Below are 21722 nucleotides of genomic sequence, written 5' to 3' on the forward strand. Positions count from 1 at the left end.
TGGTGCAATGCTGCTGGGGTCCTGATGCCCCTCAGGGCAGCCAGGGGGACCTTCATGCACAGCAATAGCAGACTTCATGTCTCTGGACATGAAGTCACAGAAATCTCACTTGCCTGAACCAAACCTGAATTGTTCCAAATCAATTAGTGAATTCAATTTTCTGGGGCCAGTAGGGAAGAATTTTGCTCTGCCTTCTTGGGAGACCAGGTGTTTCTAGAGAATGCCCCACAAATGGAGCCTCTGCACAAGTGACCCAGCCTCCGAGGGATTCCCAGCCATCTCTTCCCAGCTCTTCTCATGGCAATGAGAAGATGGTGGATATTTGAATATATGATGATATAGACCATTTCATCCATTTGCCTCTTCTCCCTTAATCTCTTCCTTTGGATTTTGATTTTGCTCATCATGAGCTCAGCCTAGCAGTGTGGCTGGCTAGCAAGTAACTAGTGAGATTTCACAGTGCAGCTGTTAAAATTCATCCTTATACCTACTTTTGTTCAGTACATAAACATTATGCTATACATTTGCTTAAAAAAAAGAAAAAAAAGCATTCATGCATGCATGGCTTATTCATGCTGCAGCTTTACATGAAAGGAATGGGACTTAAAACACYAAAAGAGGCAGGTCCCAGCAAGTTCGCAGGATCACTGGAAAGGTTGGGGGCCAAGCCTAGGAGGCAACAGAGCTGTCTGCATTTCCATGTGTACAGGGGTGGAAATGAGAGACCTGGGGCAGGGAAAAGGTGGAATCTGGAGAGCTAAGTTCCATCCTGTGCCTCCATCATGGGAACATCTCTTCAGTTTAGATGCCTGCCTCTGTTCCTGTTTGTCTTCTCTACTGTGTCTGCAAGTCTGTAGGGGACCAGGGACTACCCCTCACAGAACAGAAATGGATTTGACCTAATTTTAGGTGATTGAAATAGAGGCAGGTACATCATAACCAGCTCTACAGGTTCTCTTTACAGACAACAGAAGAAATAGGCACCTCCAGAGTACAATATCTGGCCAGGGTTAGAGGCTAACAGAGCTTAGCCAAGCCATCACAGTTGCCATTTCCACCCTTCTGTAAGTGAGCCATTTCCACCCACACATGACAAAGCTCCGAGCTTTACGCCTTTTTTTTTTTTTTTTTTTTTTTTTTTTTTTTTTTTTTTTTTTTTTTTTTTTTTTTTTTTTTTTTTTTTTTTTTTTTTTTTTACTTTTACACTTTACACTTACACTACAGATGCCTAATTTTGGACAAAGGCATTGTGGTTAGTGTGGTTATTGCCATATAACAGCATCAGGGTGAGCAGTACAGAGGAGAGCACGGGTAGAAAACTTCCACGTCATTGCGTTTTGCCTCTCAAAGGTACTGTAGTGCTGTTCTTGGAAATGAGAGGTGTTAATGGAAGTCGTTGGAAAGATACCACAAATTTCCAGTTCCACCTCAGAAAGAGCCACGTCAGTCCAACAGTTTGGCATTTCCCCTTGGTTTATCTGTTTCTATAGCAACAGAGGAATGTTCATGGCAGCTTTTACCTTTACAACAATAAAAGAGCACTTACGCTCATTTTCTGAAATTAGTGCCAGTCACCCTGCATTTTGTGTTGCCACTTGCATATTGTCAACATGATTATACTAATCAGCATTCGGTACATTGGCTGAAGTAAAGCAGAGGCTGAGGTGATTACCCTCTACCCGGGCACCTCAGACTTACCTTGTGGAGCCCCACAGAGGGATTTCTGCCTGATTGCTTTAGGAACAGCCAAAGCTGGTTGCTGCCAGAGACAGCAGAATGGGAGCTGCAGAACCACCCTATCCCTGGTGCCTTCTTTGCCCAGCCAAAGCCTGACTTGTTCCTGCCATTCCCTGGCAGGAGTAGTGCAGCACTGGGGTGCCCAACCTCAGCTTTACCGAAGCTTCTGGGAAGTCTGAGTAGATGAAGCCACCAGAGGAGGTGTGGCAGCCCTAACACATCCTGCCTGTCGTGAACCTCATCCAGAGCCCGCAGCTTGTTAATGCTGCARGTCGAGCAAAGCTGTTGATGAGCACGTGAAATGGGGAGTTATCTGGCAGGGTATGCAAAATCTGCAGTGAATGTTCAGTTCTTTGCAGTCCTCAGCTTCTGGGAGAGCCCCATGCAGCAGCACCAAGCTGGGCTTGCTTTGGAAAATGTACACATACGTCTTTACAGACTGGCACAAGGCACTCCATYGTTACTTGCTAGCTTGTTGAAAATGAAGAAGGAAGCACAGCAAATGTCAGGCCTTTCTCTGAGAAAGTGTTCTACAACTTTTGTGTATAATTAAAGAGCTTTTCACTATCTACTGTGGGAACTGAATGAAGGGTAAGCTAAGTGAATAAAAGGTAAACTGGGGTTTAAGAAATCTTTATTAATTTGCTGCAGCAAGATCTTGCTATATATCATGAAATTAAAATGTTAGCTCTCAAAATCATCTTGCAATGAGCTAAGGAGTAGTAGATATCGTATGGAGTATGTAATAAGATGGAAACAAGTACGTTCATAAATCTGCTACAGCCATTTCAATAACTTACCACTACTAAAGAATTTGGCTGTTCATGGCGCAGAAAAGTCCAGGTGAAGATGCTAAGTTTGCCTGATCCAGTAATACTTCTCTACTGCCCTTTTCCTCAGCTAACATTGCAGAGGGAAAATAGGATTCAGCTGGTCTAATCAGGGTAATAAAACAAATGGTAATTGCTGATATAGTATGGTCTGCCATGTGCCCACTGGAGATTGCCACCTACTGAGTTACCAGCAGTGTATTTGATTTCAGCTCTCAGAGGGTTTCGCATCATAGACAGCTTTGAGTTAAACAAAATAAACCATTTGAATTAAAATAATTGTCTTAGCTCTTCGGAATGAGATTTTAAATCCTTAGCAGAAACAGCAAGGTTAGGAAAGACTGGGCATTTGTGTGCACGGGGTGAAGAAAGTCCATTTTCAAAAGGCAGCAGAAAAAGTTCTAGGAATAAAAATAGGCTCTTGCATATATTATTTTATAAGCTATAAAATAAGGCAAATGTATGGATGTTATGATGCTAGGTAGGAGTTGTGTTTGGAAAGAATCGATTAAGCTGTAAAGAAATTACCATTTTAATAGCACTGCAAATGGCTTCATGAACTTAGGAGTTGGTCTGGTAAACTGGAGGGAGCTATACTGTGGACCAGGAAGGGGAGGGAGGACCATGCAGTGGCATAACCTTGTTCCTGGTGTGAGGTGGATGGTGCACAGCATGAGACCGATTTGGAGTGGCAGGATGGGAAGGGACGAGTATCCTGCAGTGCACTGCCTGTTCACCAGCCAGGAAATTGGCTCCTGGATCACTGGTTTGCATAAAGAGCGGTAATTCCTGAGTGTGCAAGGTGGGGAAGAAGGGCTTACACTGGTTTTTAGGTATATGTAGAGCAGAAGTTGCTTTCCTTTTGGTCCAGAAAGATCTTGTGCAGCTGGATCTGGAAGAAAACATACCTATAAAGAGAAAAGAGAAAAACTGGAAGCAGTCCTGAATTAAAGAATTTGAGATCCTACAAAACCTTGCAAGGCAAAGATGCCACATGTCAGAGTGAAGTGCTTTCATGCCTGGTGGTATATATAATCCACTGTTTTGCAATATTTTGTCCCCCTGTATAATCTCCAGAGGCTTAAAACTTTCCTACAACATTTATAAGAATGATGTTAATGTCTTAGGCAATAAAGGCTTGTGCTTATTAGATCTTGCCTTCTGAAGCTCACTTCTCAATGCTAAGAACTTACTCAGACCCGGGTGTGTTAGCTCAATGGCTGGGACAAGAAAGTGGAGTGGGTGAGCGAATTCTGGGCGTTTTTAAAGCAGGCCACAAATTCAGTAAGCTCCTGGGGAATGTGTGGTCAAGGTATTCCCTTTGCTAGTCCAGCTTCTGAGTGAGAAGAAATTAATGAGCAAACCTATCACATAAGTCCTGCAGCTAGGGCTGTGGTGGTTCCCAGAGTGTTTCCCAAACACTAAATTCACTAGGCAAAATTCAGAAGAAAGAGAAGGTGTTGCGTAAAATGGCTTGTTATAAGGCTGCTTTTTATTACTTTTTTGCATAATCTATAGTTTTAGTTTTCCTTAAAGAGTAAGAGATATGGCATACATTTATACAATCTGCATTTTTAATGTATTTATGTACAAATATTATATACATGTACATTTATAGTGTATATAATGTATAGCAAGTCTCTCTATGTAGCATTAGCTCTCTCCTGAGATCTAACTTGCTGCTGTTAGAAGAAAGCAGTAATTCATTTCTGCATGTCAGCTCTTTAACCCTGTTTCTTTTAAAAAGGAGTATATATGATTATTCTGCTTGCGAGTCTGTTCCTCACCTTTGCCTTGGAAATTTTGAACAGTGGTCTTTTTCAACCACGTCCAATGGAGAAAATGAGGTTTCATGCAAAAGCATTCTGGCATTTTACACAAAATTAGTGGCTGAGGAGAAGAGACCAGGGAGAGCTGTCCTGAGGGCAGGGTGCAAACTCAGCTCATACCTCTCAATGGAGATCCAAAGGACCATGCAGGTTGACTAAGCCCCATAGATGGTGTGAAGTTAAGCGGCCACTACTGGCTCCACTGAGTTCCTTGCTAAAACTTAAGAGAGGAAGCACAAGTATAGCAGGGGGTTGAAACGATGCAGAGGTGAGAGGAGGGTGTTGCGGCAGCAGGTGAATCAGCTGGGTACACAAGGCTTGGTGGAGACAGAGCCAAATCTGAAGGAAACCTGACTCCATTAGCTCTATGCTCCCAGAGCAACATGAGTTTTAACAGAGCGTTCTCAAGAACATCTGAGCTGTGCAAGACAAGAAAAACAATTGCACTTTTAATTAGGTTATGGAAAAGGCCTTGCACTGACCTAGCTATTCTTCTAAGGAGAGATTTTGTTTTTATCATCCTTGAAGATACAGTTTGCTTGAACTCAGCTTTTAATGTTTCATGAAGCAGGAAGAAGAAAACCTTCTATATGAAATAATGAGAAGCCAAACTCAAGCACTGCATAAACAGTATTAACTGTCGGTAGGAAAATCCATTTAACAAAAATGGATGTACTGTCTCTGAAAAACTGTCTCCCTGTCTTCAGACAGCTGCTTACTGGAAGAAACTCTAGCGGTTTCAGAAGACAGACACCTGAAGATTTTTGATGATGCCAAGAGCACTTTGCACTATGTAAGTGCTATAGAGCATGTATTAGATACAGCTCTTTATGCATAATAGTGTGTGGAAATGCCAAGATCATAATTTCAAGATGACTGCCGTTGATCTATTTGGTAATACTGCAGTGGAAGGTCAGCATTACAGCTAAGGTGCAGTAACACCAGTGGATTAAACTAAATGTTAAAGATCTGTTGATGTGGGAAGGCCAAACTACTTTTGTTAGATTCAATGTGCCTTTTAGGTATTTGACTTCTTAAACAGCTGAGAAATTCTTTTCTTTTTCTTTTTTAACCATGAGATGCTTTTGGTAATAGTTTTTCACTAATCTAATCACTGCGAGAGCTCATGAGATTTTTTTTCTTTTCTTTATAAAAAGGCATCTCCATACCCATAGATATCTTTCATAAATAGAAAAATGTCCTTACCCCAAACATAAACCTAATCTAGTCTGAACAGTACTAGTGGAACAGCTTCAGAAGTGATCTGCTACTTGAAAGAGACATATGAAACAATGATTTCTAAAGAAAGAGGGGGTAAAACAGGCTCTGAATCTGTAAAAGCCCCCACAAAAACCAACAGTGAGAGTGAGGGACAGAAGATGCATCAGAGCTTGGGTTCAGCATCTGTTCTTCTGGCTCAGGGGCCAGGTGCAAAGGGACCCCAGGTGCAAAGCCACCCTACTCGCTGAAAAAACTGCTGTACACCCAATGAATAAACTCACTATCCTATGAATATACTGATGATACTAAACATCCTTCTGAACCCCGGAGGCCAAATGACCAGTGAAACCAAAGCACTTGCACATCTGGAGGTGAAAAAAACAGAGTTTTACAAACTACAACAATATGCTGAGACCAGACCTGGCCAACAGCTCCACAGAGACCATTGAAAACACCAGAGCAGGAATGACTCAGCTGTTTTAGCTAATAAATAATGAAAAAAGAACACATAATAACTATTTGTTTTGCTTAGTCCTTGGAACACAATACAAAACTCTTAGCAATACATGAAAATAGCAGAGCTTAATGAGACAAGTACTGCATTATTGCTTCTTGTCCACTAACCCGCACATTGTTGTTGCAACCTCTGCTTTCAGTGTTATTATCTTTTGCCAAAAATAGACTTGCCAATTGTTTCCATTAGAAAGAAATAGATGGTGTTGTTAAACAGTGCAACGTTTCTCTGCTGCGCTGCCCTGTTATCTGTTTGGTTGCTAAATGCTCCATTCCAGGAGGAAGAAAAAAGGCCTGTAAATTCCTACCTTGACATTTCCAGTATTAGAAATGGGAGATCTCCTGCCCCTCTCAGGCTGGCTTCTGGCTCCCACCTGGAGCCTGTTAACACCACTAAAAGCCATTGCTATTTAATAATTGCCATCCCTGTGCCTTGGTCATAGGGAGCTGTTGGGAGATCTGCACYGCTGAGGGCTATCCTTGTGGCTGCCCTGGTGCTGTCTCTGTGCACTGCGATTTATGTCTTGAGCGGGAGCCCTGTCCATCAGTGTTTGCCCTTCTGCTTTTGGCACCTGCGTGGCTCAGCATGTTGCTATACCAGTGCCCGTAACTCAGGGAAGACCAGCCTAGTGATAGAGCTGTGCGACATGAAGTGTCACTGATAATTTTGTATGGGCAATAATATTACTAAAAATTAAACATCGGGAGCAGTGAAATATCAGTGGTGCAGAAGGATGTGGTTTAGTTTCAGATCCACAAATTTGGCCAAACCAGAAGCAATAAACTTGGCTCTTCTTCTTTCTCTTGTGAATGCTTGGCCAAACTCTCGKTTTTTTCCAAAAACTTCATGCCACTGAGCTCTGTATGAAGGAGAGCCACCTTCTCCAACTTGCTTAACAGATTTTCTTCACCTCTGGGCAGCCTTTCTCCTGTGCTAGCTTGTATCTTCTTTGTAGTCCTGTCTGAAAACTGTGGTCTTGTGTCTCTTGAGAGACAGCTCCTTCAACTGGAGTAGAGATGCTCCTCTGCCCAAAGTCATATTGCTGCGGATACAGCACAAGGGAGGAAGGGTCCAATCCTTTAATGCTAATCTACCACAAAAGCGGGGGAAGACAACTGTACCTCATCTTCATCACTGTAAGGACTGTTTCTGCTTCTCTAGGATCTCATTAGACTGTGCATTGCTGGGATTCGAATGATCCCCATAATCACCTCTACAGTCATAGCAGAGATTGCCACTCCAGCACCTCTGGGGCTCTGCAGACCACACTTAAACCTGCAACATCCCAGGTGCTACATCACTGGGACCACAATCAGAGGCCAGAACAGAGCCTACCTTGGTGCTGAGTCTGCATGAGACATCCAGGGAATGCCAAGGGGATGTAGCAACAGCCAGCGTTGTGGTTGTTGTACCATTCAGAAATCCAGGAGAAGTTATTTGGCCTTTCCCCAATGTGGTCACATAGCCTGGATCCAGTTTGCTCACTGTTGAACGACGTGTCCTACCCTAGCTCTAGCCTAATGACAGCATCTCTCTGCAAGCCATAGGAGAATATGCTGGTCTGCCTCCTCCTCACAGGCTTGATGGCTCAGTGTCTTGGATCTGATGCAACCATTTATGCTTGCCCAAGGGGAGTGAAATCTCTCTGCCAGCCTTCGGTTGGCAGCCACAAGGGCTGGATTCAACTGTTAGGAATCATTCATGAACCCTAGTTCATTCCCCTATCCAGAAAGCTGAGGAAAATAAATGGAATGCTTTCACTATCCCCTCACAAACCTGTTAGCCAAATAGCTTCACAAACAGTACTTTATTGGATAGGGAAAACAAAAGAGAGTACAAAGCAAGGCAATAAATACAAGGCAGTAACTACTTCTCCAAAGTATAATTATTTAAGGTCCTTTTTCTGATTTCTTATGAAGAAAAATGTCACCTGACTACTTCCTGCCACCTGTAGCAACCCCTCATTCAAAGCCTGTGATTCCAAGCCTTCCAAATCTCACCAGCTCTACCACAAGGTTTAACCAAAGCACCATATATCACCACCTCTCCAGTTGCTCTAGTCTTTCCTTGCTTTCCTTGTCTGTCCCTACCTCAGTCTGTCCACATGAGTACCTGGAGCATGCAAGAATACATACAATTCCACTGTGGCTCAGAAAAAGACATTTTGTAATGCAGTTGTAATGTTTTAATGTCTTATTGTTGCACCCCAGTGCTATGTGGTATAGTTCTGGAGTCTAGCATGACTGCTCCCCCCAGAGATGTTTAGGCCCAGACAAGCTGAAAATGGAACATCCAGCAGCAATCATGTTTCTGTAGGTGACTACACAGGATGCAGTGAGTGGACTGTGTSTTTGACTCTGCTGAGACCAGAAGTAACTGAGCTAGAAAAAATGAGTTACACTTGATCTAAGCTTCAATATTCTCCTAGAATGCCGGATAACACACATAGCAGCAGACTTGGTTTATGCAACAGGATTTTGCCAGCAAGGTATCAGCTCTGCCAGCTCAAGTGTTTTTGTAGTCACACTCTTATGGACACCTTTGCAGATATGTGCTTTGCTACCCTTCAGAATACTAGGGGATCCTTCTGGCTTGAGATGGCTGTAAGACAACACTGTTTCTCAGACTCATGCATTACTCCTTCTCAAATTATCTTTTCTGCCACGGGGAGATGCACCATGTCACCTTGCAGGTGTCCTAGAGCATATTGGCTGCCAGGGCCACCCTGCAGCTGACTGCTCAGGAGCGGTGCAATGCTCTGGGACTGGCAAGCTACCTAGAAATCACCATCTCAAGACAAGGAAGGGCAAATTAAAACTATGCTTCATTTTGCTCTGTTAAGAGCAGATCTCTTTCAGATCACTCATCCTAGCTTGCCTTGTGCCTGGAGAAAGCTGTTGGGCAAGTGGCTGAGCTCACTCACAGCTCTGAATGCTCTAAGGGCACTAGATAAACCATTATCCTGCTCATTAGAGCAGGTTCATCCCTGTGCATCCCTATTCTGCAGCTGTACCCTTCATAGCAGTAATTCCTCCAAGACTTCGTAATTCAATTAACCAAGGCCTGGTGACAGAAGGGGAAAAACTAGGCCCAGGCCAGGTAGGTGGGAGACAAAGTACCAACTCAGTGCACTTCAGAGCTGTCAGTGAGCTCAGCCACTTGCCCAGCAGCTTTCTCCAGGCACAAGGCAAGCTAGGATGAGTAATCTGAAAGAGATCAGAGCTGGCAGCAGTGGATAACACAGTCTGTGCACCACCTGACCTGGCCTCTGTTCTGCACCAAAAAGAATGACTTATTTTTCCACTGAATAAATTACTTCCTATTTCTGTAAAAGTGGAAGCACTCAGGCCTGCCAACTCCTACAGGCTCTGGCAGGGTGTGAACTGCTGGAAGAAGAGCTTGACAGTGTGAAACAGTTCAAAGCCAGTTTGGCCAATGATGTCAACCAAGAAGAAACAGAGCCAGCTGGCTTCTTTAGGGGTGATTTCCTGGAAATTCCAGACCTTTTATTGCCTAAGCATCTTGCTTAGGACACCAACAACCTTCAGTATGGCTGTGAAGAGAAGCTAAGTCCTTTTGTACACATGTAATCCCTCTCTCCCTACCTTTACTTGATTGTGCCTGAGAGCTTTTCTGCCCATAAGAACTTACATGGAGAGAAACAACCCAAAGAAGCAATTGCCTGTGGCAGAGGAGTCAGTTCCCCAGCTGGAGCTGCAGGAGGAGCAAAGACAAGACCTGAAGCTGTGACCTCCCTAGGTCAAGGTTAAAACACACAGGGCYGCAAAGGTTCTACTTTCATGGAGCAAAATTAAAGGTTCATGCAACAAGGGGCAGTCTTTCTCCTCCAGTGGAGCCCCAGTGAGAAGTCACTATCATCATGATAAACCCTTTCTCAGACTTCTCCCATCTGCAGGCTTCTTGAGGCTCTCCATGACCAGGGGTGCAAAGAGAACACTGTCCCAAAACCAATGGGTGGGAGCCAGCAAGAACAAAGCAGCAGAAGAAAGGACCACACATGAGATGACTCCATACACAGTCATCTCGTGGGCCCAGCCAGGTGACCCAGCTCTACAGGACCAGGCCACTGCCAGTGATGAGGAGCAGCTAGAAATGAGATAAAAATGCAGAGGGTAGGTCACCCACATGCACCCACATGCATCCTGCTTCATATGAAGCATAACCAGCTTCGTGCACAGAAGGTGATTCGTCTTTAGAAAGAAGCCAGAAATTGCTCATCTCTGCTATGCCCAGGGGCTCTGGGAGTGAGCAAACGCCAGGAAGTCTGACAGCACAGCACTAATCTGAACCTTGTCTCCAAGGGATTTTGCAGTTAGACTTTTCCATTTACTTCTGCTGAGCCCAGGTAATTTAGTATTGCTGGGGAAAAGATGGCATTCACTTCTGGGCTCAGTTGTGGCTTTAAGCTTCAGCTCAAACTGGGAAGGTTATTTCTTAGTGGGCAGAAGTGGAAGCTGTGTCTGGGCAGCCAGTAAGGGTCCTCTGTCCCAGGCAGAAATGCCCTGGGGGTCTCCTAGGGAAGCTCTGTCACCTCAAATGTGTACATTCTGCTTCGGCTGACCTTTCAGCTTGCCAGCTTGGGGGCCAGGTGAGCACTACAGTGCTCCACTGTGTCTTCTGACCTTTTTACAGCCTGCCACAATCTCATTCTTCCACTGTTGTAATTGAGAACAGACCAAGACAAATAGTGATCAGCAGTAAGAGCATTATCAAAGAGCATGACATTAAAGAAGTGTTAAATCTGCTGCCTGGCACACAGCTAGAAAAGCCTGGCAGTGTGCCCCAGATCTCCTTGGGGGTTTGGCTTGGCAAGGAGTCATTGCCTATCCAGTCCCAGCGTGAGGAAGAGTGTAGGAGCTATTTCTGCACTGATCTTCACTCATGATTAATGAGAAAATCAAACTGGAGCTCATAACAATGAGGAATCTTTAATATAAGACAACAGCTAAACAAACAAATGTCAAAGGAGAAAACTTAAGCAGGAGAGAACAGGCTCAATGTGTCTTTATTTATCTCAGTCAGGCTGTTAACACATTGATAGAGCTACACAATTTCTGGGGAGGGAGAGGGGAGTTTAAACTGGATTTAGAAAGGTCCAAATGCCCGCCAGCTCCAGCCCTGCAGTGCAGRAGCTGCCAGCCAGCTGCCCTCCAGATGCACTCCTGCATTACTCTTCCACAAGTAAGGTTGCTGCAGCCACTGACTTAGGGCTGGAACAGGCTTTTGCTTCCCAGGTATTCCTATAACTCATATTTTGGATGATCCAAAGCCTCTGCTACACTAGGAGAGCTAGAAGCAGCGGAGCTTGGCGTGCATATGTTAACCGGCCACAGCACTTCAACCTTTGCACCCTGGACAGTTAGCAGGTTGAGGCCAAGAGTGCAGCTTTCTGTTTGTGGTTTGGTTTTCTCTAGACTTGATTCTTGGACCCTGGAATGGCAAACTAAGATCCTGCATCTGCTGTTACTTCAGTCAGCAGGCTGGGGTCTTGTTGATGACAGGCGGTCTTGCTTTTCTCCCTTAAGGATATACAGCAGTAGATCTTGAGCTTGAAGCAGAACTCAGCTAGATGAGGAAACTTCAGGTCTGTCTGGCCTAAAAACATTCTGAGGTCAGCTGGAAAAATCCCTCTGCAAGCCTTGAATTCACATTATTTATTGTCTCTGACTGTGAGGCAGCATGAGGTAGGCACAGTCAGTGTTTGCAGTACTTGAACTGTGCTAGAGGCTCTTTCCTATTCTTTCCTTAGAGGTAAATATGAATTTTTCTTTTTCACCTACTTGTCTTTTCTATCCCTTTTGATTTCAAAATAGCTAAATGGGCTTGTGAATAAAAAGRTGACCCCTCAGAAAAGTGACTGGGGAGAAGAGCAACTGCATTTCTGTCAAAGAAATAGTAATTGCTGGAAACCTGAGATGAAGTAATTGTGGTTTTACTCAAAAGAGATAAAAATAAGTTTTGTTTTCTCCAGCTACATGTTACAAACCTTTATCTTCAGCTGGAGCCAAGACTAGAAAAGAAAGTGATGGGCCTATACTGAAGCACACTGTTTACAGCCCATATAACCTCTATTTATAACTAGAAGTTTGTGGTTTGAAATGTGAAAGCTGTTTTGCAAGACCTGTCAAGGAAATCAGAAATTGAAGGATTCCTAGCTAAATTCAAAGTACTATTCATAATGAGTTAGGAAACAATTTTTAAAAAATCAAAATTTTCTGAGCATTTTTCAACTGAGWTTCTTCATGAACAAAATATGTCTAATGATTCCAATTTGACAAAGGAGGTTCTCTTTTAATGGCTGTTTTGTCAACTGCAATAGCATTCATCACTGATGACATTATGACAGAGCAAACAAAGTAAAGGGGCCTTGACCAGTGGAAAATTACCAGGCTAATTTTGCTTGCCATACCTGATTAGAAAACAAAGGAGGAAATTGCCGAGAGGCAAGTCAGTACATGTGGGGAAAAAAAAAAAAAACAAAAAACAAAAGTGATCCTTCATGTACATTTATAACTAATGCTACATCTCAATTTAGTCTCAAAAGAAGGACAAAGGATTTCATCATTTGTAGCTGTGGGAGAAACCTGACTGGTAACCAAATAATGATAATAATACCTTGCACATACGTAAACTCTTTCAAATGATAATCTCACAAGTGCCTTCTAAAGAATGGTACTGTAGTAAATAAATACTATCTTCCTCTTAGAGCTATAGACATCTAAACAGGCTAAAGCTAAATGACCTGGGCCCTCAGGTTAGGAGAAGCTGCTCTTGTTAACTTCCACTATAACTGTCCTTTGTATTTTCCATTTTGGGGCATCTCTGATAACAGGTACCCCAGTGGCAGAACCCCATGTCTTCAGGTTGACTGAGTACCTGCACCTGCACTCAACACTGGGATCACCCAGGGCACGGCCACCATGGCCAAGATCATGCGGCAATTCCAAATGAGAAGATCCCAAAACTAGGGAGTAATTCCTGCCTGAAGCTCAAGCTGGGGACTGCAGTAAAGGAAAAGATTTGTAATTTGGTCAGGTGGTTCTTGGAAGTACCCTCCGGCAACTTAATTTGGGAAGTATTAGCATCCCTAAGGTTACCTAAAGGTAAGGAACAAGCTGTTAAGTCACTGGAAACAGAGGGAAGGTCCGAGTGCTCCACTTGCCAAACCTGCAGGGAGGGAACATCATGCAAAGCTGAAGGCTGATGAGGTGCAGCAAGCAATGAGCGTGCGTACATAAGAAGTGCGAATGGTGAAGACAGACTAGCTCAAAATAGGCTGACTGAAGTTGCATGCCTAGACTATTAAAATCAGTATTTAAGGAGGATCACGTGAGCAAGAAGTATGCAATCTAGGTAAAAGCTTCCAAAACCCCTGATAACTCATGGATACTTTGTCAAGTATCTTCAACTCTCAGTCTTAACCCATTGCAGTCCACCAAATCAACATAGCCTCCCACTTTCTTTTTACATAATTAATAGAAAGATTATTTATTTATTTATTTATTTATTTATTGGTTCAAGATAAGTCAATTCAATTCCCAGGCTTTCCCAATCAGTTTGTCCTTGCAGGAGCCTAGATCTTTTCTACCCAGTCTAGTATCATTATCGGTCATATGGTCAGCAGCTCTCACCTTACCTTGGAAATGTTGGATGTGTGCAAACATGTCAYTGTGAGAGACTAACAGAGATCTTCAGAAGGAGATCATGGCCACCCATCCATATCAGTTTTAGCAAGCTTTTATGAACTRTAGGGACTTAGGGCTCTTTTCAAGGAAAAAGGCCTATAAATTTTCATTTCATTAAATGAACAAATCATCTTCATTTTATTAATTTCTTTGAATCAGAGACTGTGGATACTGAATTTGTGAAGGTGGTTCTGAATTTATTCTCAGATGACACTTTTTTTTTCCAGCTTACCCTTGCAAAATAGTATTTTCCCATTTGCTGTACATAATTTTGGCAGGCAAGCAAAAATGTTGACTGTAGAAGTTTGAGGAGGGGGATCGCTGTCATCATCACTGCTGTGAAGACTGAGGGAGCAAATACTCCGGGGAACAAAAGTCCATACAGTTTTTTAAAAGTTAGAGCTGGCTCATCCGCTCTTGCTGCATGATCATTTGTTCCAGTCTCAGTGCTTGGCAGGGCAATAATGTAGGCAAATGTGTGTGGTTTCAGATTATAGGAATATATAACAGAGATATGAAAGGAAGAGAGCAGGAGAAAATGCAGACAGCAAGCCTTCTGCCTCCGAATGGGTGGTGGGTCCATTCTTTCAAAGCTGCCCCGTTCACTGTGTTTGTGTTTGTGCTTCTGAACATGCAAAAAAAAAAAAAAAAAAAAAAAAAAAGACAAGAAGCACTATATAGGGCAATTCAAGGGGTTTTAATTAAGGCTGAAATAATAGAGCTTGTGATAGGAGGAAATTAAGAAGGAAAGAATTGACAGTGGATAACAAGCTCTTGCTTTCCTACCGTGCCATCAGTTAGAAGGAGAATTAGTTGCCCAAGGCAAGGAGTAAAAATGCCATCATTTCAGGTCAATTAAAACTAAGTGGGACAAAATACTAGGAACAGTGGAAGAATCCTTGTATGAGGGAAGGGCTGGGATCTTAGTCCGTAGTCCTTCTCTTTTCTAGACTCTGATGTATACTATCAGAAACACAAAACTGATTTTTTTCTGTACGTGGCTATAAAATACTGAATCCACGAACTCTGCTCATTCAGTAAATGCCTCTAATACAATCTGGAATTTAGAAGAGGCTTGATTTGACTTTGAAACTACAGGGATTTTTATCAGTCAGTGAAATTAAGCAAAAAAGTAACTTTTATTGATGAAGAAAAGAGAATTGCGTTGAAAATTTCAGCAGAATTCTCAGGATATATTTCTTCATACACAGCAGTGGCTATCACAGTGAAAATACCCTGTTGTAGCTTGGATTCCAGCTTTGATTTGCTGTTTTGTCTAATCATGAAAAAACAGTGGGATAGTGCTCTCCTCTAAGAAACTTGAAAGGAATAACCCTGCATTTCCACCCAAGCACAGCATCCTTCAGAAGGAAATCAGTCCACATCTCAGGCCATCTCCTGATCACTTTAAGATGTGAGCATACAGAACAGAAAAGCTTGTACAGTCTCTCAAAAACATATGAATTTGACTCCAAAACATGCCCAGCAATTTGCCAATATGGCTATTGCTGTCACAAAACAGTCCATGAGCCTCTTTCTGTGGTCTCCTGGGCAAAGAACATGCTCAAATAAGATTTGTGTGTTTTCAAGCCCATGCAGTGGCCTGACTCCWGAGTGAAAAATGGAGGCGTGTGTCCCTGAGAATGGGACACTGCCTTGTGACTGTTGAGGTGSAGCCCCCTACTGCTGTGCTGAGCCCATGGGAGACCCAAAAAGGAGTCTCTGGCAGCCCTGTGAGGACACCGAAGGTTGCTAAGCTGCCTACAGGCTCTTCTGCAAGGTTTTGCATGGCTCTTGGAGCCAGCCTGGGTGGCTCACAAGGAGGGGAGCTTCTCTGCTGCAGTAGCAGGAGGGGGGCTTCTCTGCTGCAGTAGCACTAAATTGGACAGTGGCGGTTTAATCCTCAGCCCTGCTTGTGTACAGGGGTATCCAGGGTGTCTGTATCTATTTCCCAAATGCCAGGAACTATTAAAGAGTATTCAAGCCAAGCGCTGCCACCCTATGGCTGTATTGGGATCAAGTTGGGCAAAGATGAGGAGCAAGGGACCACAAACCAGTCACCATTTTAACGGACAAGAGCATGTAAGAAGGGGCATGTCACCCCTGGCCCAGCAGCAGCATGCCACTAATGGGCTGGGATGTGCTTCCCATTGCAGCTACCACTTGGGGTCCCAGGGGCCATAGCTGGTTGGTTGAGCCCCAGATCTTAAATGTGATCTCGACCAGACCAAACTTGTGCTGCAGCAGAGGGGATGTGTGCGTGTGTGTGTGGGGGGGGGGGGTCACAATCCCCTTAGCACCTCTGCTAGGTCCACATGAGGCTAAGAAAAATCACCTAGAAGATTGCAAGTCATTCTCCAGCAGCAAGGTCCACAGCAGGAGGAGGAGCTGCATCTTCTGCCCATGTTCCTCTTCTCTCTTCTTGTGTTTCTCAAGTTTTTCCTTCAAGAAAATAKCTCTGGAGGCAGTGGTGACAGCAGCAGCTACAGCCTGTCTCAGCTAGCTTGTGCTCTCACTTTTTCTCTCCAGGCAGATGAAAGACAGCTAAAGAGGGAGAAGCCCTTACTCATTAGACAAGTAAAATGGGGACTGGAGAATTTCTGCGCAGAATTGAGACAAATAAAAGCCTCCCCCTGGCAGCGCTGTAAACTAAAGCCGACAGCTGGGATGGTACATGTCAGCAATGCTGGCTGCAGTTACTTTTGACGGGAGAAGGAAATAACTTTCAACCGGCACACAAATTGTCACTGCTGATAACAAGTCCCCGCCCCCCCTTTTTTTTAAGCAAAACCTCAGCTGAAGAAAACTGGCACCTCCAAGAAACATGATATTTTTATATTTCTCTGTGGGGCASGTTGAAATGGGGATGAGCCTGTCTAGGAGGGAAGAACGGTCCAAGCAGGCCCACCAAGCAATAGATGATATCTAGAGAGAGATCACAAAAAAAATAAAATAAAAATAAAAGGAAAAAAAAGGAAAAGCATCTACCTCTCCTAGAAGAACACATGGGGAACCAATGCATATTTCTCCTGTTGCTTCATTAAGAAAAGTGTATTTCAAGTTCAAAATGTGCACAGGTCACACACTTTCCTATAGTGCTGGGACTTCTGGCTTTGCTGGGCAGCTATGTAACTTGTTCCRGCTTGCTACTAGTGGTGGCAAGGAAACTATCCTGACCTCTGTGTCTGATCATTGCTTTTGGATAGATGAATGTTAATATTGTCTGTCAGCAAAGATTTGTAAGCAAAGATTTAGAAGTTGAAATAGCTGCTGCTTGAAGCTTTTGAAAATAAGTCCTTTAGCAGGAATTGCATGGCAGTATTGACACTGAGGCTTGGGTCTACTAGCCTAAATAGGAGAATGATGTTGTTAAAACCCAGAGCTGGGAATCAGGATATCCCTATTACTGAATCCTGTGTTGCTATTAAAAAATAAATAAATAAAGAAAGAAAGAAAGAAAGAAAGAAAACAACTCTAATTTTAGTACGCATTGCACTGGAGGTGCAAGTTGCCTGAGCATGCACAGCACCACCAGCAGAAGAGGGTACTAGCAACTCCATGCTAGCTGATAATTATATCCTGGGTAGAGCACAGCCCAATAATACATAAAAAGGTGCCYAAAATGTTTCTGCTGGCCAAGGACTGAATGGCACTGTTGTGCCAGGGAGATACTGTGCTCTGCCCTCCTTCTTTCCCAGAGACCAATTAGTTTCTGTTGCAAAATTCCAGTAGACAGAGCATTTATAGCATTGTAGTGAGAAAAACAAAGTCAATTAGAGCAAATGATTCATTACCTCACTAAAAGTTGCATACTCAACCTTTTCTCTCCAGCCAGAGCTGGGTTTTTTGCAGAGCCATTCTAATGCATCAGCTAGTCTAATTTCTCCATCCATGATCTCAGATTGACTGACCACCAAGTGGCTTCTGCTTCTAGTGACAGCAACACAGATAAATGTGTCTAAATTTATTGTTTTCCTGGAAAGAGATGAAGTTTCACTCAAAGACATCAAAAGTAGGCCTCATATTTTTAGAGCAGAATAAATTCAGGCACACAGTCTGAGTTTTTCAAGCCTTTATTAGAAGAAAGGACAAGCATCACTCCTCTGGTTTGCTCTCCTTTGGGACAAGTGAGCTGACCTCTTCCCCTGAGCACAGTCCTGCATGATAATTTGACAGCTGTGAAAAACGAACAGAATTAGCTGCTTTATAGGTGTGGAACAGAGCTCACAAGCACCTACAATACTTTGCATTTGGTAGGGCCCAGATGCAGCTGGTCACATCACAGGCAATAATACTGTCTTTACAGGAGCACTATTAGGATGCACACAGGTCTTGGCAGGAACACTAGCATGCAGCAGCTCATCCCCAGGCATAATGAGAGCAGATRAGGAAACCTGCTGAGGCTGTTATGGTCCAACCACCTGTGTTTGCGCTGAAGGATGCCAAGCTGCTCTCTCAAAGCAGAGTGACATGAGTGATGTCCARCGCATTGGAAAGTTTTCATCTGACAGTGAGGAAATGCAGTCTGCAGACTTTCAAGTCCTTGCACCTGTTGGGGAGAGCAGTGATGGGTCCATGGCTCGGAGCAGCGCTTTGTAGGGAATGATGACCCTGAAACTCAAGGCTTAGGCTATGGCTGAAGCCTGTCCCCAGAGTGTTCCTCGTGGGCAACTGAAAGGTAAAATCTGAGGTACGAAGCCAGTGCAAGGAGATGCTGCCTTCTCCTCATGTTGCTTATATACAGCAGGCTGATGGACTGCAAATATGCCAGCGATCTAGAGCAACTAAGCAGGGTCCGAGCAGCAAAACCACCCCTCAGCTAGCCGTTTCTKGGTTAGAGCAGTCCTTTACCAGAGTTCTCACCTCTGCCCAAGGAGTCTGAACTTTGTCTGTTGTTCTTAAACTGTCCTCAGAGCAGAGGTTGAGACTTCTTCCTCGGGAAGAGGCCAACATCAGATGCCCACTATAATGTCACCCCCCTATCCTCGTTGAAGACAATTTTGCTATGAAGAAATACAAGAATTTCACTAATGCTTCCTGGATACTTCTCCATTAGTTGGATGTTCTACATGCTTGCTGTCTCACATTAATGGCCAGAAAAATTGGGACCTTCCAGTCTTGTTACGCAAATGGCTACTTTAGAAAGTTAAATAGATTATGAAAGTCTCCCCTCTCCCTGCATCTCTCAAAATGAGCCATCTGTTTTCAGCAGCCACATGCCCTCCTCCCCCAGTTTCCGACAGAAGAATGAATATTGCTGAATGTATATTGTCCTATATTGTTTTTCAATTAAAACAAAACAAATACAGCAATTTCACTGTTACCTGCGAGAGATGGTGTTCTTACAGGAGGCAGAATATGCTATCTGTTGCTTAGAAACAATCTTTATCCTACAAAATTAATCCATGAACTGAAGACTTTCTTAAATGTACTTAAATATGTGTTTTTCTTGCTTTCCTAAGCAAGAAAAACACCTCCTAAATAAGCTACGGGCAGAAGTCTTTCTGTGCTCTGAATAGAGCCCTGGCCACCTGCTTCAACCCAGTTGTAACTGGAAAGCTGGATGCTGTCTGCCAAAGCCCARTGGGAGACTTGCTTGTCTCAGCAAGCCCCTGCTTTCTCTGCCCTGGCAGCTGGCACGTGGCCCTTGCTGCATGGCCCGGGGCTCACAGGGATGGGGCTTAGGCATTTCCCCTTAGCTTTTTGCTCCTTTCAGAATGACCTCCAACCACAATCACATCTGGGCTTGCATCCAGACAAACCTTTTCTGTAGCCTTTTTCAGCTTGCTGACGTTCTCAGTGTTCACCCAACATCCTGAATAYTGCTGCAGGAGCCATATGAAGTCAAAGGTGCTTGTCACCACATCACCACAGTCTCCTTCCTGTGGGAAATGTTTGTGTTGTACAGCAACGTTTTGCCTCCAAATACTAGTCCCGTGGCTGTATTAGAAAGCTACGTGATTTAGGACATTTGGAGAAAATTTAAGATTTTGGCCAAATTTGCCGAATTGTCAGAGGAGCCACAAAAGTGGCCATGGAATTTCAGAGGAAGGGGCCTATGTGCATGCATGCACCTATAGCCTCTCTGGTGGATACAGTTCAGATTATTCATCCCTAATGCTTGATCATATCTTTGAGGCATGCAAAACTGAGCAATTTTWAAGAATTTTAAGTGGATGCTGAAATGGCATTTGCTCTCTCACACTTGAGCTGGCACTACCGAGCAAGCACAGAAGCTCAGGCAGAACTCTGACCACGCAGATGCACAGGCCATTTCTAAAAACTGAGGCTCATTAAAAAAATATGAGAATAGTTAAGTGTCCTGTCATTAATCTGGATATATACTCGTTGTTCTATTTTGACAGGGCAAGCAGCTATTGTTTCACAGACACACGCTTCTTTTTGGACACATCTGTGCCTTGAATTAAGTCAGTTAGAAAACCTACCACTCCTTTCACATTTCTATACATAGAAGAAGAGCAAGTAAATCTGGCTCAGAATCTGCATTTGTGTGATTGCTGTGTTTGTTGTGGCACTTGTTCGTTTTTCATAAAAAACAAAATACACTTGAGTTGCTCAGAAGAGAAGCTCCTTGAAAACATAAATCCCATATTTTTCAGCTGTCAGGCACAAAAGTCCTCTTTTGGGGAGCAAGGATATATCAGAATTACCAGGTTTGAGCAATGGGTTTCTGTGACCCATCTAAAGCAAATAGGTGCAGATCAGGTCCAAGAGCAATAACTGAACTTGAATATGTCATTTGAGAGAGTCTAGTTTGCAAAGCTGTCTTATCTGAGAACCCCATAGCAGCATCTGCCAGGGTGGAGCAGGTATTGAATCGAGATGCCTTGCAAGACATAATGCTGGCGCTCTTCTTCTTCTTATGGTAAAAGTACTTGCTAAGGTGGAATCGGAATTTGTCATGGAGGGAGGCATAGATGAAAGGGTTGTAGCAGGCAGAGCTCATGGCAATCAAGTGACATGAGATTTGGATGACATTCACATACCTCTTGTCCAGGATGGTGAATTCCTCATCGATGTCTCTGATGAAGTTTACCACCTGGAGAGGTAGCCAGCAGACAGCGAAGCATACCACTGATATGGTGAGCACCCGGAAGGTCTTCTGCTTCATCTTGGTCCGTTTGTCTTGGCAGAAGTAGGCAGCACCTGGGATATTTCTCTTCCTGAGATGGTAAGAAATGGCACCGAAAGAGACTGATACTGCCAAAAGCGGAAGCATGTAGGACAAGAGGAGCATCAAGCATGAGTACAGCAGCCTCTCTCTCTCTTCATGTTTCCAGAACTCTTCACAGATGATCATGTCGTGGCCAATCTTGTTGAGATCCAGGTAGTGGGTGTGCAGCGTAGTGGGAACAGCGGCCGTAATGGAGAGTAACCAAATGAAGGCCACGAGGCAGATGCAGGATTTGCAGCTTATCCTTCTGCGAATAGGATAAGCAACAACGACATACCGGTCCACTGCAATAGCAGTGAGAGACAGCACTGACACAAACACAGTCGCAGCCTGCATCAAAGTGACAAAGTAGCACATGAACATCCCAAAGAGCCAGCCCTGAATCTCAAAGGCATAGGACACAGTCAGTGGTACACAAGCGAGACACATGATGAAGTCAGCCACAGCCAGGTTCCCTATCAGGAAATTAGTGGTGCAGTGCAGCTTCTTGGTGAGTGCAATGAGAAGGATGAGGAAGAGGTTCCCTGTGCATGCCACTGTCACTAGGATGGCATAGAGAGGGATGAAGAGTGGTTTCAGCTCCAAGAGGAGGTCCAGGCCAGTGAACAGAGGCACTGAGCTATTCTGCCAGGAATCATTTGGGAGGTGACTGTAAGCCATGCTAGGTCTTTCCTGTAACAGATGCTGCTT

The 21722-nt window shown here is 43.8% G+C and overlaps 1 protein-coding gene across 1 annotated transcript; it reads right to left on the reverse strand.

Annotated features, from left to right (window-relative positions):
* Positions 1–20504: 20504 nt before the first annotated feature.
* On the reverse strand, positions 20505–21722 carry LOC146594551 (prolactin-releasing peptide receptor-like). Its single transcript, XM_085307397.1, has one exon. The coding sequence runs from the start codon at positions 21690–21692 to the stop codon at positions 20505–20507; it is 1188 nt and encodes a 395-aa protein (XP_085163523.1). The 5' UTR covers positions 21693–21722.

This window comes from Rhea americana, unplaced genomic scaffold, assembly GCF_003343005.1.
Source record: "Rhea americana isolate MKP2758 unplaced genomic scaffold, rheAme1 scaffold_257, whole genome shotgun sequence".
In the NCBI taxonomy this organism is placed as follows: domain Eukaryota; kingdom Metazoa; phylum Chordata; class Aves; order Rheiformes; family Rheidae; genus Rhea; species Rhea americana.

Bases quoted from the DNA above. Each gene is read 5' to 3' on its own strand.
- LOC146594551 (XM_085307397.1), bottom strand. From the start codon at position 21,692: ATGGCTTACAGTCACCTCCCAAATGATTCCTGGCAGAATAGCTCAGTG.